We start from the raw sequence: 17,835 nt of genomic DNA, 5'->3' as shown, positions 1-17,835 counted from the left end.
ATGGGCTGGATTTGTCGACCCTGAACACAAGACCACTTCAATCAATCAATCAATCAATGTTTATTTATGTAGCCCCAAATCACAAATGTCTCAAAGGGCTGCACAAATCATTACGACTACAACATCCTCGGAAGAACCCACAAAAGGGCAAGGAAAACTCACACCCAGTGGGCAGGGAGAATTCACATCCAGTGGGACGCCAGTGACAATGCTGACTATGAGAAACCTTGGAGAGGACCTCAGATGTGGGGAAACCCCCCCCCGTATAGGGGACCGAAAGCAATGGATGTCGAGCGGGTCTAACATGATACTGTGAAAGTTCAATCCATAGTGGCTCCAACACAGCCGCGAGAGTTCAGTTCAAAGCGGATCCAAGACAGCAGCGAGAGTCCCGTCCACAGGAAACCATCCCAAGCGGAGGCGGATCAGCAGCGTAGAGATGTCCCCAACCGATACACAGGCGAGCGGTCCATCCTGCGTCCCGACTTGCACTTTTCCAAAAGGACAAAAGCAAATAGGGCGGCGAAGGCACACTTTTATGTGTGTTTGCTGTTCAATCACACCTGCTATTTATGATGGGAGATTAAAACGACAAGCGATGATGTCATCTCAGTATAAAAGCAGGTGAGGCTCACCTGCAAATACTACAAACCTTGAGCAAGGTGTGCTTGAGCGCTAAACACACTTCCTTGATAATCGACTATGAATTTATTTAAACTCTTAATGGAAGAGAAAACCGGTGCCAGGCCCACTTATCTAATCATTTTCAAGTGGGGAACCTCCCAGGATCCTGGACCATGGACTCGTACTACACATGGCTGCCATGCCAAGAGGACTTCAGTGGACGGCGCACAATAAAGAACTGAAAGTTCCCCTAAATTGGTATCCAGACTTGCGAAATCCCGTTTGTACATTTCCAGGCCTGGTTGGCACTGTGTGATAAAACCCAGTCCTTGGCACACACACTAAAACCTGATTCACGGGAAATGATTACCCAGCCTTATGAGTCATCCAGGTCGGACATGACAACTACTTCCTGTTCTTTAACAGTCTTATGGAAACCAACTAAATGACTCAAGATGATGAGCTTTTCTTCCCGTCACTCACACACACCAGTTGCAAACTATGGTTGTCCCGATACTAATATTTTGGTACTGGTAGCAAAATCTATTTCCATACTTTTCTAAACAAAGGGGACTTGACATTAGTTTTGGACGCTACCGCACATTTAGGTATGGATCCGATACCAAGTAGTGACAGGATCAGACATTGGTCAGAATCAAAGTGTCCAGGGACTTATTTCCTGACTTTATAAACATACCGTATTTCCTTGAATGGCCGCCGGGGCGCTAATTAATTTAAAACCTCTTCTCACTCCGGCGTTTACCAAAGGAATGCTGTAAATTTAGGCCTGCGCTTATAAATTTGAGTGTGATGTAAGGATACCATCATGAAAAGCAGATTAAATTATAAAAATGTCAATATGTTTATAGAAGTCTTCCTTATCTTCCTTCAGTTTTAAAAGTCTCTGTCTCCTTTTGTCATGCCTGTTAATCCGGATTTATGTTTGATCATGTTATGTTTTGTTTTTTTTGGACTCTCGTGTCTCGTTTTGCACTTCCTAGTTTTGTTTGTTACCATAGCAACCCATTAGTTTCCACCTGTTCTCCTAGTCACGCCCCTGCCCTCAGTCCCGCACCTGTTTCTCATTACCACAGCCACTATTTAAGTCATTTACTTTCTGTTCATGGGTCTGGGAACTTTACTACTATTTTTGACCACGCCACGTAAGATCTTTGTGTTTTTTGCCTCAGTGCAAGTTTTTGGTTTATTGTGTATCTTTGATAGTATCTTTTGTTTATTTGTAGATTCTGATTGTTTGAAGTTTTAGTATAGATTATTATCCGCCACCGAGCGCGTCCTTTGTTTTACAATTTTGTATTTTAGTATATAAATAAATCCTCATGTACTCACATCCATTCCTAACTCGTCCCAAATCATCTCCGTATCGAAGAAGCAAAACCAATCCATGTCACGGCTTGACACTTTTATTACCTCCTTCTTCGATTGAAAGTCCAGTTTAGAAAACAGTTTTATTTTAGATATGTAATCCTCCATGTTAAAAGTGCAAGCGAGAGGAAAAAATAAACACGCGCTTGTTGTCACTTCTTCTGCAGCCGAGTAGTCGCAAGAAGGATCACTAGCGCCCTCTACCACCAGGAGGCGGGAGTCATTTAATGACTCATATTTGACACACGCAGCTACGGTATATTAATAAAAAATAGCTGCTTACTGTTCTTTTTAGCAAATTCAATAGCTTGGACCTTAAATCCTACTGAATAGCTCTTAGTCTTCTTCCCTTTATGCGATTTCAAATGATTGAAATGAGCCTCCTCCATTTTGAAAATGATGACAGGTGAAGTGTCACTCGTGACGTGACGAGTTTGACCCGGTGGAAATTCTAGGCGTGCGCTAATAAAAATAATATTTTGCGAAACGAGTATGAACCGGCAGTAACTCTAGGCAGGCGCATACTATATACCCGGCGGCAATTCAAGGAAATACGGTAATTATAAAAATATATATTTGATCATAGTAGTGTCGGCGAGATACGCTCCTGTACTTGGTATCATTACAGTGGATGTCAGGCGTAGATCCACCTATGGCATTTGTTTACATTGGGACACCGGTGAGCAGTGGGCGGTTGGGATATCAGTACGTTTTAGAGGCGGTATAGTACCGAATCTGATTGTTAGTCCACCGGTCATACCGGTATACCGTACAACCCTATCGCTAACAGTCAAATATTGTATCATTTCATCCACACGGGATCGAAACAATACTTTTGGAGAACGGGCTCCAGAAAAACACAGGCTATGTCATCCCTACAAGCCTGTTTCTGTTTCGCAGGATTCCCTGCTCTTCAGGGGATTTTATTGAAGTGTCTGTGGTTGTTACGTATACAGAGAGTATAGTACATGGGGGTGTGGCCATTGTTACGCGGTAGTGCAACGTAACGGGCTGCCCTCATTATGCCGGCACAGAAGCAAGGCACGTCCGTGTAACAATGGCCACACCCCTATGTAATGTACCCATATATATGTATATATATAGGTAAGGATATCATTTAATCTTAACTCAAAAATATTACAAATACAAAGGGTATAAACAAAAGGCGCTCTCAGAGGTGGTACAAAAACTTGGCTCTAAAAACAAACAAAAACTTGCACTGTGGCATGAATAACGAATTGTTTTTTTTTTTACTGTGACCGAGACAAGGGGCATGGAACAATTGGCATGAAATCATGGGTTTGTAGAAGGTGATCGAGGGTGATAGAAGGTGAGTTGATGGTGATGTCGCCAGGCTGACTACCTGGCAACTGTGGCTTAAATAATACTGTGGTGATTGGAAACAGGTGCGTGACATGGGGACAGGTGGAAACTAATGGGTTGGCATGGAAACAAAACAATGGAGCGAAAAAACAGGAACTATATATATATAAATATATATATATAGTTGAGGTTACTGTGGTTGACCCGTTATACAGTGCTCAATACCGAGGTAGAGCGGAATATACCGTATTACCTTAAATTGCCGCCGGGTATATAGTATGCGCCTGCCTAGAATTACTGATATATAATTTTTATTAGCGCATGTATAGAATTTCTGCCAGGTCAAACTCATTTCGCCAAATAATTAGCATATGCCTAGAATTTCCGCCGGGTCAAACTCGTCACGTCACGAGTGACACTTCACCTGTCATCATTTTCAAAATGGAGGAGGCTGATTTCAATAATTTGAAATCGCATAAAGGGAAAAAGATTAAGAGCTATTCAGTAGGATTTAAGGTCCAAGCTTTTGAATATGCTAAAAAGAACAGTAAGCAGCTATGTTTTATTAATATACCGTAGCTGCGTGTGTCAAATATGAGTCAATAAATGACTCCCGCCTCCTGGTGGTAGAGGGCGCTAGTGATCCTTCTTGCGACTACTCGGCTGCAGAAGAAGTGACAACAAGCGCGTGTTTATTTTTTCCTCTCGCTTGCACTTTTAACATGGGGGATTACATATCTAAAATAAAACAGTTTTCTAAACTGGACTTTCAATGGAAGCAGGAGGTAATAAAGGAAGATCTTCATCAAGACAGAGAGACTTTTAAAACTGAAGCAAGATAAGGAAGACTTCTATAAACAAGTTATCGATGCTTTTGATTAGAAGGAGCTGCACATGGACTTCATTTATAAGTAAAGGTAAGACCATAATACATTTTTTTTTAATTAATTTTTTTCATGATGGTATCCTTACATCACACTCAAATTTATAAGCGCAGGCCTAGATTTACTGCATGCCTTTGGTAAACGCTGGAGTAAGAAGAGGTTTTAAATTAATTAGCGCCCCGACGGCAATTCTGCTGATTGGAGTAAGCGTTGCTCTGGTTTGTCGACAAATTGGAAGTTGCTGGCGGTCTTCAAAGTAGCCCAAAGCTGCCACAAATGATCGGAGGATGCGGGAAGAACTGTGGATCACATCGGACTGTCTACCCCGCAGTTTTTGAGGATCAGTCGTAGGCAATTTTAGAGTGAAAAGCACATTTTATTTTCACTCGCATACAAATCATTTTAACTTGGATTGTTTCCCTGGCTTCGAGAATCTCCCGAAGATCACTGCAACGAAAACACAACAAACTCCTTTCTTGTCTCTCATGGACACACACCTGTTGTTGTGGACTTTGGACTAGCGACGGCGAATACATCAAGGCCGCGGAACAGAGACACACTACAGGCTTATACACACACACAGAATATACGCCACACATACACCCTCCTGTCCCCCAATCCAATGCCCTCGATGCAATCCCGTAGGGGTGATGAATGGATGGTCAGCGCCTGAGAGCTGCGACCTACCACCATGACCTTGAACTACCTTCCCTCTGTTGCTAGATATCTCGCGATGTACGTTGTAATATGTATATGTGCTTTGCTATGGAGGTTTTTTTCTCACTCCGAACTGGACCCCCTTAGGAGCCCAGTCTGGATTGTATTTTTTTACTCATCCTTCCCCAGCGTTTGACCTTTTTCCCATCTTTTACGGGGCGCCTTATGGCGACCCATCAGCGTTCTTGTTCTGTAACCCTGTACACTGTTTGTTTGTCTAATCTTGAACAGGTTTGTACTTGTTGCAATGACAATAAAGACCTTCCTACCTACCTACCTAAAAAAAAACACAGTTGCTATATAATCCCTACCAGGCTGTTCCGCAGGTTTCTCTGCCCTCCTCCGCAAAATCCCCCGAAAAGCAGAGAAACCTGTAATCTAAATTCAAATTTTAGATTTCCTGACTTGGATTTATTTTACAGTGTGATTGTTTAGAGCAAATAAATACAAGAGTTTCATCCTGCCAGCTGGGGCTCCTGGCAAAATGTTTGTCCCCTGCTGCTCCCATTTCTGTACTGAAACATGCGCTCTGATTTGATACCATTCTTGAAGTCTTTTATTTCCGACAATAATGACGTAACAATGTATTATCTCTCCTGAGGCTAAGATGGGAAGCGAACACCTGGGACCCGAGCCGGCTCTTCCCTACCCCGGCCCCATGAACTACGAGGGTGCAGCGCCCCAACCTGGGTTGTACCCGTCCCCTAAAGCAGGACCCCCACATGTCGCTTCCCAAAGAGGTCTGTAAACGCTGCCTGTTCAAAACTACTTTTACTTTTACTACCAGAAAAGTCTAGTCCAGGGGTGCGCCCATTACGTGGATGGTGGAGGGTGTGTCCGCCCATAGCCAGCCAGACATTCAAAATGATCGATCATCAATCTTTACCATGGTCACTTAAGATTGAAATTCGCCGCACCCGAGGGTCTCATGAGATAACGCTGGCTGCTGCCGGATCATTATTAAGAAAAAATGACCGACAGGAAGGCCAGAAACACTTTTCATTTCAACAGACTCTCGCGCCGTACCTGCCGTCAAAACTCTAAAGGCCGACTGCACAGTTCCTGTCTTCGCAATAAAAGCCCTGTTCCATCCCAACTGTGTTAAAAGATTGATTGTACAGATATGGTGTTGGTTCTGCTGGGCAAGCATGCCTTGGGTCAGCTGTAGGGTCATCAGCCGGGGACCACCGCTCATTGGAGTTTCGCTCTCTTTCACCTCGGAACGCCTCCTGGGACGTCTCCCTGCCACCCCCTGCAGCCGACCCATTTTATTGCCTCGACCCCCCAGTACTTATCCCTTCCTCCTCGGCCACAACCAGAAACTTCCCTTTTCTGCTTCCTCAGCAAGGGTCTTTGTTTCCCTTTGGAACTTAGCCCCAGTCGATCCCACATCTTGGAGCAGCATTCAATGTTTATCAATCAATGTTTATTTATATAGCCCTAAATCACAAATGTCTCAAAGGACTGCACAAATCATTACGACTACAACATCCTCGGAAGAACCCACAAAAGGGCAAGGAAAACTCACACCTAGTGGGCAGGGAGAATTCACATCCAGTGGGACGCCAGTGACAATGCTGACTATGAGAAACCTTGGAGAGGACCTCAAATGTGGGCAACCCCCCACCCCTCTAGGGGACCGAAAGCAATGGATGTCGAGCGGGTCTAACATGATACTGTGAAAGCTCAATCCATAGTGGCTCCAACACAGCCACGAGAGTTCAGTTCAAAGCGGATCCAAGACAGCAGCGAGAGTCCCGTCCACAGAAAACCATCCCAAGCGGAGGCGGATCAGCAGCGTAGAGATGTCACCAACCGATACACAGGCGAAGCGGTCCATCCTGGGTCCCGACGAGCGGTCCATCCTGGGTCTCGACTCTGGACAGCCAGTACTTCATCCATGGTCATCAAACCGGACCCCATCCACAAGGGAAGGGAGGACATAGGAGAAAAGGAAAAGAAGCGGCAGATCAACTGGTCTAAAAAGGAGGTCTATTTAAAGGCTAGAGTATACAGATGAGTTTTAAGGTGAGACTTAAATGCTTCTACTGAGGTAGCATCTCGAACTGTTACCGGGAGGGCATTCCAGAGTACTGGAGCCCGAATAGAAAACGCTGTATAGCCCGCAGACTATTTTTGGGCTTTGGGAATCACTATTAAGCCGGAGTCTTTTGAAGGCAGATTTCTTGCATATGGTACAATACAATCAGCAAGATAGGATGGAGCTAGACCGTGTAGTATTTTATACGTAAGTAGTAAAACCTTAAAGTCACATCTTAAGTGCACAGGAAGCCAGTGCAGGTGAGCCAGTATAGGTATATATGTATGTATATATGTATATAAAGGTATATACAGTATAGGTATATATGTATGTATATATGTATATAAAGGTATATACAGTATAGGTATATATGTATGTATATATGTATATAAAGGTATATACAGTATAGGTATATATGTATGTATATATGTATATAAAAGTATATACAGTATAGGTATATATGTATGTATATATGTATATAAAGGTATATACAGTATAGGTATATATGTATGTATATATGTATATAAAAGTATATACAGTATCGGTATATATGTATGTATATAAAGGTATATACAGTATAGGTATATATGTATGTATATATGTATATAAAGGTATATACAGTATAAGTATATATGTATGTATATATGTATATAAAGGTATATACATTACAGGCGTAATGTGATCAAACTTTCTTGTTTTTGTCAAAAGTCTAGCAGCCGCATTTTGTACCAACTGTAATCTTTTAATGCTAGACATGGGGAGACCCCAAAATAATACGTTACAGTAATCGAGACGAGGCGTAACAAACGCATGGATAATGATCTCGGCGTCTTTAGTGGACAAAATGGAGCGAATTTTTGCGATATTACGGAGATGAAAGAAGGCCGTTTTAGTAACGCTTTTAATGTGTGACTCAAAGGAGAGAGTTGGGTGGAAGATAATACCCAGATTCTTTGCCGAGTCACCTTGTTTTATTATTTGGTTGTCAAATGTTAAAGTTGTATTATTAAATAGAGGTCGGTGTCTAGCAGGACCGATAATCAGCATTTCCGTTTTTTTGGCGTTGAGTTGCAAAAAGTTAGCGGACATCCATTGTTTAATTTCATTAAGACACGCCTCCAGCTGACTACAGTCCGGCGTGTTGGTCAGCTTTAGGGGCATGTAGAGTTGGGTGTCATTAGCATAACAGTGAAAGCTAACACCGTATTTGCGTATGATGTCACCTAGCGGCAGCATGTAGATGCTGAAGAGTGCAGGGCCAAGGACCGAACCTTGGGGAACGCCACACGTTACCTTAACATAGTCGGAGGTCAGACTGTTATGGGAGACGCACTGCACCCTGTCAGCCGTACCAACGAAGCCCCGACAGCCTACATCCACAGGGTAGATGGTAGTGGACCAGCCTGCCTCTCTGCTAGGCTGCCTGGATTCCCTCCTCCCAGGGGATGGTAAGCTCAATCAGCATGGCAGACTTGGTAACAGCAGACAAAATAAGAGTCTCTGAAAGCTAGCACATGAGAGGAATTATACGGTATACAATTGGGGAACTCTCTGACCTGTGTGGCTCTCTTCTCAGCTCTCCAGAAACACCAAAATCAGATTCAATACACATGTTAAATCTGTCCTTCTTCATGGCTGTGAAACCTGGAAAACCACCAAATCAGTCATCAATAAACTACAAGTGTGAACACTTGTAGTTTATGAACACTTTCACCCTAGAACAATATGAACACTTTCACCCTAGAACAATCTGGATGGTTCTTTTCCTCTTTGGTCCACAGTTTCCAAAAACAATTTGAAATGTGGACTGGTCAGACCACAGAACACTTTTCCACTTTGCATAAATCCATCTTAGATGACCTCAGGCCCAGGGAAGCGTTTCTGGGTGTTGTTGATAAATGGCTTTGGCTTGGCATAGTAGAGTTTTAACTTGCATTTAAAAATGTAACGACCAACTGTAGTTACCGACAGTGGTTTCCTGTAGTGTTCCGGAGCCCATGTAGTGTTTTCCACATCTTAGATGACTTCGGGCCCAGCGAAGCGTTTCTGGGTGTTGTTGATAAATGGCTTTGGCTTTGCATAGTAGAGTTTTAACTTGCACTTACAGATGTAGCGACCAACTGCAGTTACTGACAGTGGTTTTCTGAAGTGTTCCGGAGCCCATGTAGTGTTTTCCACATCTTAGATGACTTTGGGCCCAGCGAAGCGTTTCTGGGTGTTGTTGATAAATGGCTTTGGCTTTGCATAGTAGAGTTTTAACTTGCACTTACAGATGTAGCGACCAACTGCAGTTACTGACAGTGGTTTTCTGAAGTGTTCCGGCGCCCATGTAGTGATATCCTTTACACACTGAGGGATCCAAGGCTTATGTGCAGTGATTTTTTTCCAGATTCTCTGAACCTTTCCATGATATTACGGAAACGTAGATGGTGAAATCCCCAAATTCCTTGCAATAGCTGCTTGAGAAATGTTGTTCTTCAACAATTTGACAAAGTGGTGACCCTCGCCCCGTCCTTGCTTGTGAACAAGTGCTTTTTATAGCCAATCATGGCACCCACCTGTTCCCAAGTAGCCTGTTCACCTCGTGCGATGTTCCAAATAAGTCTTTGATGAGCATTCCTCAACTTTTCTCAGTCTTTTTTGCCACTTGTGCCAGCTTTTTTTTTGGAAACATGTTGCAGGCATCAAATTCCAAATGAGCTAATATTTGCAAAGAATAACAAAGTTTACAGCTTAAGTTGTTCAACAGTCCCCTGCTTCATATTTTAGCCTTCATATTGCACCAAACATTTTCAATGTCATCGTTTTGCTGAAATAAGCAGGGGCGTCCGTGATAACGTTGCTTGGATGGCAACATATGTTGTTCCAAAAGCTGTATGTACCTTCCAGCATTAATGGTGCCTTCACAGATGTGTAAGTTTCCCATGCCTTGGGCACTAATACACCCCCATACCATCACACATGCTGCCTAGAACACTTTCACCCTAGAACAATCCGGATGGTTCTTTTCCCCTTTGGTCCACAGTTTCCAAAAACAATTTGAAATGTGGACTGGTCAGACCACAGAACACTTTTCCACTTTGCATAAATCCATCTTAGATGACCTCAGGCCCAGAGAAGCGTTTTTGGGTGTTGTTGATAAATGGCTTTGGCTTGGCATAGTAGAGTTTTAACTTGCATTTAAAGATGTAGCGACCAACTGTAGTTACCGACAGTGGTTTTCTGTAGTGTTCCGGAGCCCATGTAGTGTTTTCCAAATCTTAGATGACTTCGGGCCCAGCGAAGCGTTTCTGGGTGTTGTTGATAAATGGCTTTGGCTTTGCATAGTAGAGTTTTAACTTGCACTTACAGATGTAGCGACCAACTGCAGTTACTGACAGTGGTTTTCTGAAGTGTTCCGGCGCCCATGTAGTGATATCCTTTACACACTGAGGGATCCAAGGCTTATGTGCAGTGATTTTTTTCCAGATTCTCTGAACCTTTCCATGATATTACGGAAACGTAGATGGTGAAATCCCCAAATTCCTTGCAATAGCTGCTTGAGAAATGTTGTTCTTCAACAATTTGACAAAGTGGTGACCCTCGCCCCGTCCTTGCTTGTGAACAAGTGCTTTTTATAGGAGGAAAAAGACATGTTTTTGTTGATATTATTTCCCTATTTTAGTGACTCAGGTGGTGGTCATGCCGTCGCTGCATGATAGTCCAGGACGAGCTCAGTGTCCCCACTGCCGGCAGACCGTGGTCACCCAGACGGAACACAAAGCAGGCCTGATGACTTGGGCCATCTGTGGAGGACTCACCCTCTTCGGGTAAAAAAAAACACGATTAAAAAAAGGTCGGGGACTTGTGATGATTTCCCCAAATTCCTGACTTATAAATGTTGGATAACGGTGTTGAGCAACGGCAAAGCTTCAAACCATAAGCTTAATGCATCCAACTTGCAGACACAAGCGGAAAATTGGATGTATGCGACGATCTGTCAGATTCACGTCTTACCTTTCCTTAGTTCAGATTAGTTTTTTATTGCCATTGTTTGAGAACGAGTTCACAAACTAGGAATTTTTCTTGGTGCAATGGTGGAACCTCCAAGTCCGAGTCCATGGTTCTCGCCCGGAAAAGGGTGGAGTGCCATCTCCGGGTTGGGGAGGAGACCCTGCCCCAAGTGGAGGAGTTCAAGTACCTCGGAGTCTTGTTCACGAGTGAGGGAAGAGTGGATCGTGAGGTTGACGGTTGGATCGGTGCGGCGTCTTCAGTAATGCGGACGCTGTATCGATCCGTGGTGGTGAAGAAGGAGCTGAGCCGGAAGGCAAAGCTCTCAATTTACCGGTCGATCTACGTTCCCATCCTCACCTATGGTCATGAGCTTTGGGTTATGACTGAAAGGACAAGATCATGGGTACAAGCGGCCGAAATGAGTTTGGGGCTCTCCCTTAGAGATAGGGTGAGAAGCTCTGCCATCCGGGAGGGACTCAAAGTAAAGCCGCTGCTCCTTCACATCGAGAGGAGCCAGATGAGGTGGTTCGGGCATCTGGTCAGGATGCCAGCCGAACATCTCCCTAGGGAAGGACTGCTTGTTTCACACATGATATCACACATTATATCACACACACACACACAAGTAAACATGCTGAAGGACTACTTGTATCGCACATGATATCACACACAAATAAACTCGCTTCAGGACAGCTTATATCACACATGATATCGCACATTATATCACACACACACACACACACACACACACACACACACACACACACACACACACACACACACACACACACAAGTAAACATGCTGAAGGACTACTTGTATCGCACATGATATCACACACAAGTAAACTCGCTTCAGGACTGCTTGTATCACACATGATATCGCACATTATAGCACACACACACACAAGTAAACATGCTGAAGGACTACTTGTATCGCACATGATATCACACACAAGTAAACTTGCTTCAGGAATGCTTGTATCACACATGATATCGCACATTATATCACACACACACACACACACACACACACAAGTAAACATGCTGAAGGACTACTTGTATCACACATGATATCGCACATTATATCACGCACACACAAGTAAACATGCTGTAGGACTACTTGTATCGCACATGATATCACACACAAGTAAACTTGCTTCAGGACTGCTTGTATCACACATGATATCGCATATTATATCACACACACACACACAAGTAAACATGCTGAAGGACTACTTGTATCGCACATGATATCACACACAAGTAAACTTGCTTCAGGAATGCTTGTATCACACATGATATCGCATATTATATCACACACACACACACACACACACACACACACACACACACAAAAGTAAACATGCTGAAGGACTACTTGTATCGCACATGATATCACACACAAGTAAACTCGCTTCAGGACTGCTTGTATCACACATGATATCGCACATTATAGCACACACACACACAAGTAAACATGCTGAAGGACTACTTGTATCGCACATGATATCACACACAAATTAAAACACTGCAGGACTGCTTGTTTCACGCATGATATCACACACAAGTAAACATATTTCAGGACTTCTTGTATCGCACATAATATCGCACAAGATATCACACATACACACACACAAGTAAACATGTTGAAGGACTACTTGTATCAACGTAATGCAGGACTGCTTGTATCACACATGATATCACACATTATATCACACGCACACACAAGTAAACATGCTGAAGGACTACTTGTATCACACATGATATCACACACAAGTTAAAACACTGCAGGACTGCTTGTTTCACGCATGATATCACACACAAGTAAACACGCTTGAGGACTTCTTGTATCGCACATAATATCGCACATGATATCAGACACACACAAGTAAACATGCTGAAGGACTACTTGTATCACACATGATATCGCACATGATATCACACACAAGTTAAAACACTGCAGGACTGCTTGTTTCACACATGATATCACACACAAGTAAACACGCTTCAGGACTGCTTGTATCGCACATAATATCGCACAAGATATCACACACACACACAAGTAAACATGTTGAAGGACTACTTGTATCAACGTAATGCAGGACTGCTTGTACCACACATGATATCACACGCAAAAAAACTCATATCGCACATGATATCCCACACAATTAAACATGCTCCAGGACTACTTGTATCACACATGATATCGCACATGATATCACACACACAAGTAAACATGTTGAAGGACTACTTTTATCAACGTAATGCAGGACTGCTTGTACCACACGTGATATCACACACAAAAATAACATGCTCCAGGACTGCTTGTATCACACATGATATCGCACATTATATCACACACACACAAGTAAACATGCTGAAGGACTACTTGTATCACACATGATATCACACACAAGTTAAAACACTGCAGGACTGCTTGTTTCACGCATGATATCACACACAAGTAAACAGACTTCAGGACTGCATGTATCGCACATAATATCGCACATGATATCACACACACACAAGTTGAAGGACTACTTATATCAACATAATGCAGGACTGCTTGTACCACACATGATATCACACACAAAAAATTTGTGTCGCACATGATATCACACTCAATTAAACATGCTGCAGGACTACTTGTATCACACTTGATATCACACACAAGTTAAAACACTGCAGGACTGCTTGTTTCACGCATGATATCACACACACAAACATGTTGGAGGACTACTTGTATCAACGTAATGCAGGACTACTTGTGCCACACATGATATCACACACAAAAATAACATACTCCAGGACTGCTTGTATCACACATGATATCACACATTATATCACACACACACAAGTAAACATGCTGAAGGACTACTTGTATCGCACATGATAACACACACAAGTTAAAACACTGCAGGACTGCTTGGGGTTCACCGACGCAAATCCATGGACTATTATGGGGTCCACAAGAAAGCGGGGGTTGAACGGAGAATCATCATAGCTTCCCTTTCAAGATGATGACAGACTGAACATACCTTTTTGTTCATTGTTCCTCTTACTTGCAGGTGTTTTCTCTGCTGCTGCATACCATTCTGTGTGGACTCCTGCCAGGATGTGGAGCACCACTGTCCAAAGTGCCGTAAAACCGTCTATGTTTACAAGCGGTGCTAAGGGTCCTGTTTGACGTTTTCAAACCAGAAGATCACAGAAGTGCATGATCTCTCAGTCAGTAGTGATTTAGTGATGAAATAAAAACCAATGGACACGTTTTTGTTTGCGATGTTAAATGCCAGAACAACACATCCCACACGTATTCAACTGTTTATTATTATTAATATATAAAATAAAATAAAAATTTGCAAAGGTAATGATGGCAAGTACCATCCCCCCAAAAAACTTGACCTCTCCAAGTACCACCATAATGACATTAAATATAGTAGTGTAGTAGACCTAAGTATTCGTTAAGTACCACCACAATGACAACATGAAATACAGTAGTGTAGTAGACCTAAGTATTCATTAAGTTACACCATAATGACATTAAATATAGTAGCAAGATGGCGGCGCCCGGACGGGCTGCGACACTGCGGTGCTCTTGCTAAAGATGGAACATTTGGCGGAAATGCCGGACAGTTCTGCAGACTTCATGGCTGGCTCGCATCGTGGTCACTCCGTGATCACGTACGACCGCCAGACACTTCTGGATATGGACACATCGGGCCGTTTTGGACTGATAGACGCGGGCGTGCTAAACATGCTAACTAGCATGGGGATACGTCGGCGGCTACATCCAGCGGCCTGTGAAGCAGCGGAGTCTAGTGGCAGCGGGGGCCGTCTACGGAGCAGACGCCAGCGGTGTGATCGGAAACGCGGATGTCGAGCGGGGCTAAAAACAAAGCAGAAGGCTAATCCCCACAGAACACCACTTCCCTCCACCCTGAAGACGGATTTAAATAAAGGATGCGAGACTACTGGTCTGGGTAAGGAGTCAGTTAAATTAAAACAAGTTTTTTCTGCTTTGAGTGTTTCAGAGTTGGACATGTGTTTTACTGAGGTGGCTAACTATGATGCGTGCAGTTTATCAAAGCAACAAACAAACAATCGGAAAATCCCCGTTACTGAGGAGGCTAACCATGATGCGTGCAGTTTATCAAAGCAACAATCAAACAATCGGAACATTCCCGACGTATCAATTCCTAGATATGGTCGTAATTATACTGAATGCACTGGGCATAATAAACACAACATTATTAATATTGCTACTACGGATAATTTGATCAAAAATTCCCTAAAACAGCCCACTACCTATAATATAGGTTTTTTAAACATAAGATCATTGTCTCCCAAAACGTTGTTAGTTAATGATATCATCAGAGACAACAATCTTAACGTCATCGGTCTCAGTGAAACCTGGCTTAAACCAAACGACTTTTTTGCGCTAAATGAGGCATGTCCTCCTAACTTTACACATGCGCATATTGCCCGTCCGCTTAAAAGGGGTGGGGGGGTCGCACTAATATACAACGAAAACTTTAACCTTAGTCCTAACACAAATAATAAATATAAATCGTTTGAGGTGCTTACTATGAGGTCTGTCACACCGCTGCCTCTACACCTGGCTGTTATCTACCGCCCCCCAGGGCCCTGTTCGGACTTTATCAATGAATTCTCAGAGTTCGTTGCTGATCTAGTGACACACGCCGATAATATAATCATAATGGGGGACTTTAATATCCATATGAATACCCCATCGGACCCACCGTGCGTAGCGCTCCAGACTATAATTGATAGCTGTGGTCTCACACAAATAATAAATGAACCCACGCATCGCAACGGTAATACGATAGACCTAGTGCTTGTCAAGGGTATCACCGCTTCCAAAGTTACGATACTCCCGTATACTAAAGTATTGTCCGATCATTACCTTATAAAATTCGAGGTTCAGACGCATGTTCGTCAAACTAATAATAATAATAACTGCTATAGCAGCCGCAACATTAATACGGCCACAACGACAACTCTTGCTGACCTACTGCCCTCGGTAATGGCACCATTCCCAAAGTATGTGGGCTCTATTGATAACCTCACTAACAACTTTAACGACGCCCTGCGCGAAACCATTGATAACATAGCACCGCTAAAGTTAAAAAAGGCTCCAAAAAAGCGCACCCCGTGGTTTACAGAAGAAACTAGTGCTCAGAAATTATTATGCAGAAAGCTGGAACGCAAATGGCGCACGACTAAACTTGAGGTGCACCATCAAGCATTTAGTGATGGTTTAATAACTTATAAACGCATGCTTACCTTAGCTAAAGCTAATTATTACTCAAATCTCATCCACCGCAATAAAAACGATCCTAAATTTTTGTTTAGTACGGTAGCATCGCTAACCCAACAAGGGACTCCTTCCAGTAGCTCCACCCACTCAGCTGATGACTTTATGCAATTCTTTAGTAAGAAAATTGAAGTCATTAGAAAGGAGATTAAAGACAATGCGTCCCAGCTACAACGGGGTTCTATTAACACTGACACGATTGTATATACGGCGGATACTGCCCTCCAAAATAGTTTCTCTCGTTTTGAGGAAATAACATTAGAGGAATTGTTACAACGTGTAAATGGAATAAAACAAACAACATGTTTACTTGACCCTCTTCCAGGGAAACTGATCAAGGAGCTCTTTGTATTATTAGGTCCATCAGTGCTAAATATTATAAACTTATCACTTTCCTCGGGCACTGTTCCCCTAGCATTCAAAAAAGCGGTTATTCATCCTCTTCTTAAAAGACCTAACCTCGATCCTGACCTCATGGTAAACTACCGACCGGTGTCTCACCTTCCCTTTATTTCAAAAATCCTCGAAAAAATTGTTGCGGAGCAGTTAAATGAACACTTAGCGTCTAACAATCTATGTGAAACCTTTCAATCCGGTTTCAGGGCAAATCACTCGACGGAGACAGCCCTCGCAAAAATGACTAATGATCTATTGCTAACGATGGATTCTGATGCGTCATCTATGTTGCTGCTCCTCGATCTTAGCGCTGCTTTCGATACCGTCGATCATAATATTTTATTAGAACGTATCAAAACACGAATTGGTATGTCAGACTTAGCCCTGTCTTGGTTTAACTCTTATCTTACTGATAGGATGCAGTGTGTCTCCCATAACAATGTGACCTCGGACTACGTTAAGGTAACGTGTGGAGTTCCCCAGGGTTCGGTCCTTGGCCCTGCACTCTTCAGCATCTACATGCTGCCGCTAGGTGACATCATACGCAAATACGGTGTTAGCTTTCACTGTTATGCTGATGACACCCAACTCTACATGCCCCTAAAGCTGACCAACACGCCGGATTGTAGTCAGCTGGAGGCGTGTCTTAATGAAATTAAACAATGGATGTCCGCTAACTTTTTGCAACTCAACGCCAAAAAAACGGAAATGCTGATTATCGGTCCTGCTAGACACCGAACTCTATTTAATAATACAACTCTAACATTTGACAACCAAACAATTAAACAAGGCGACACGGTAAAGAATCTGGGTATTATCTTCCACCCAACTCTCTCCTTTGAGGCACACATTAAAAGCGTTACTAAAACGGCCTTCTTTCATCTCCGTAATATCGCTAAAATTCGCTCCATTCTGTCCACTAAAGACGCTGAGATCATTATCCATGCGTTTGTTACGTCTCGCCTCGACTACTGTAACGTATTATTTTCGGGTCTCCCCATGTCTAGCATTAAAAGATTACAGTTGGTACAAAATGCGCCTGCTAGACTTTTGACAAGAACAAGAAAGTTTGATCACATTACGCCTGTACTGGCTCACCTGCACTGGCTTCCTGTGCACTTAAGATGTGACTT

At 43.0% G+C, this 17,835-nt stretch overlaps 1 protein-coding gene across 1 annotated transcript in view; it reads left to right on the top strand.

Moving 5' to 3' along the window:
• LOC133537797 (LITAF domain-containing protein-like) overlaps nucleotides 1-14,211 on the top strand; it is a 19,273-nt gene extending 5,062 nt beyond the window's left edge. Inside the window, exons 2-4 of the mRNA XM_061878871.1 lie at nucleotides 5,536-5,674; nucleotides 10,640-10,784; nucleotides 14,037-14,211. Of these exons, the coding sequence (XP_061734855.1) occupies nucleotides 5,542-5,674; nucleotides 10,640-10,784; nucleotides 14,037-14,142 (384 nt within the window). The 5' untranslated portion in view covers nucleotides 5,536-5,541 and the 3' untranslated portion in view covers nucleotides 14,143-14,211. The remainder of the gene's footprint in view (nucleotides 1-5,535; nucleotides 5,675-10,639; nucleotides 10,785-14,036) is intronic.
• The last annotated feature ends 3,624 nt before the right edge of the window (nucleotides 14,212-17,835 follow it).

Source organism: Nerophis ophidion, linkage group LG19, assembly GCF_033978795.1.
Source record: "Nerophis ophidion isolate RoL-2023_Sa linkage group LG19, RoL_Noph_v1.0, whole genome shotgun sequence".
Taxonomy (NCBI): Eukaryota; Metazoa; Chordata; class Actinopteri; order Syngnathiformes; family Syngnathidae; genus Nerophis; species Nerophis ophidion.
This window is presented reverse-complemented; position numbering and strand designations above follow the sequence as displayed.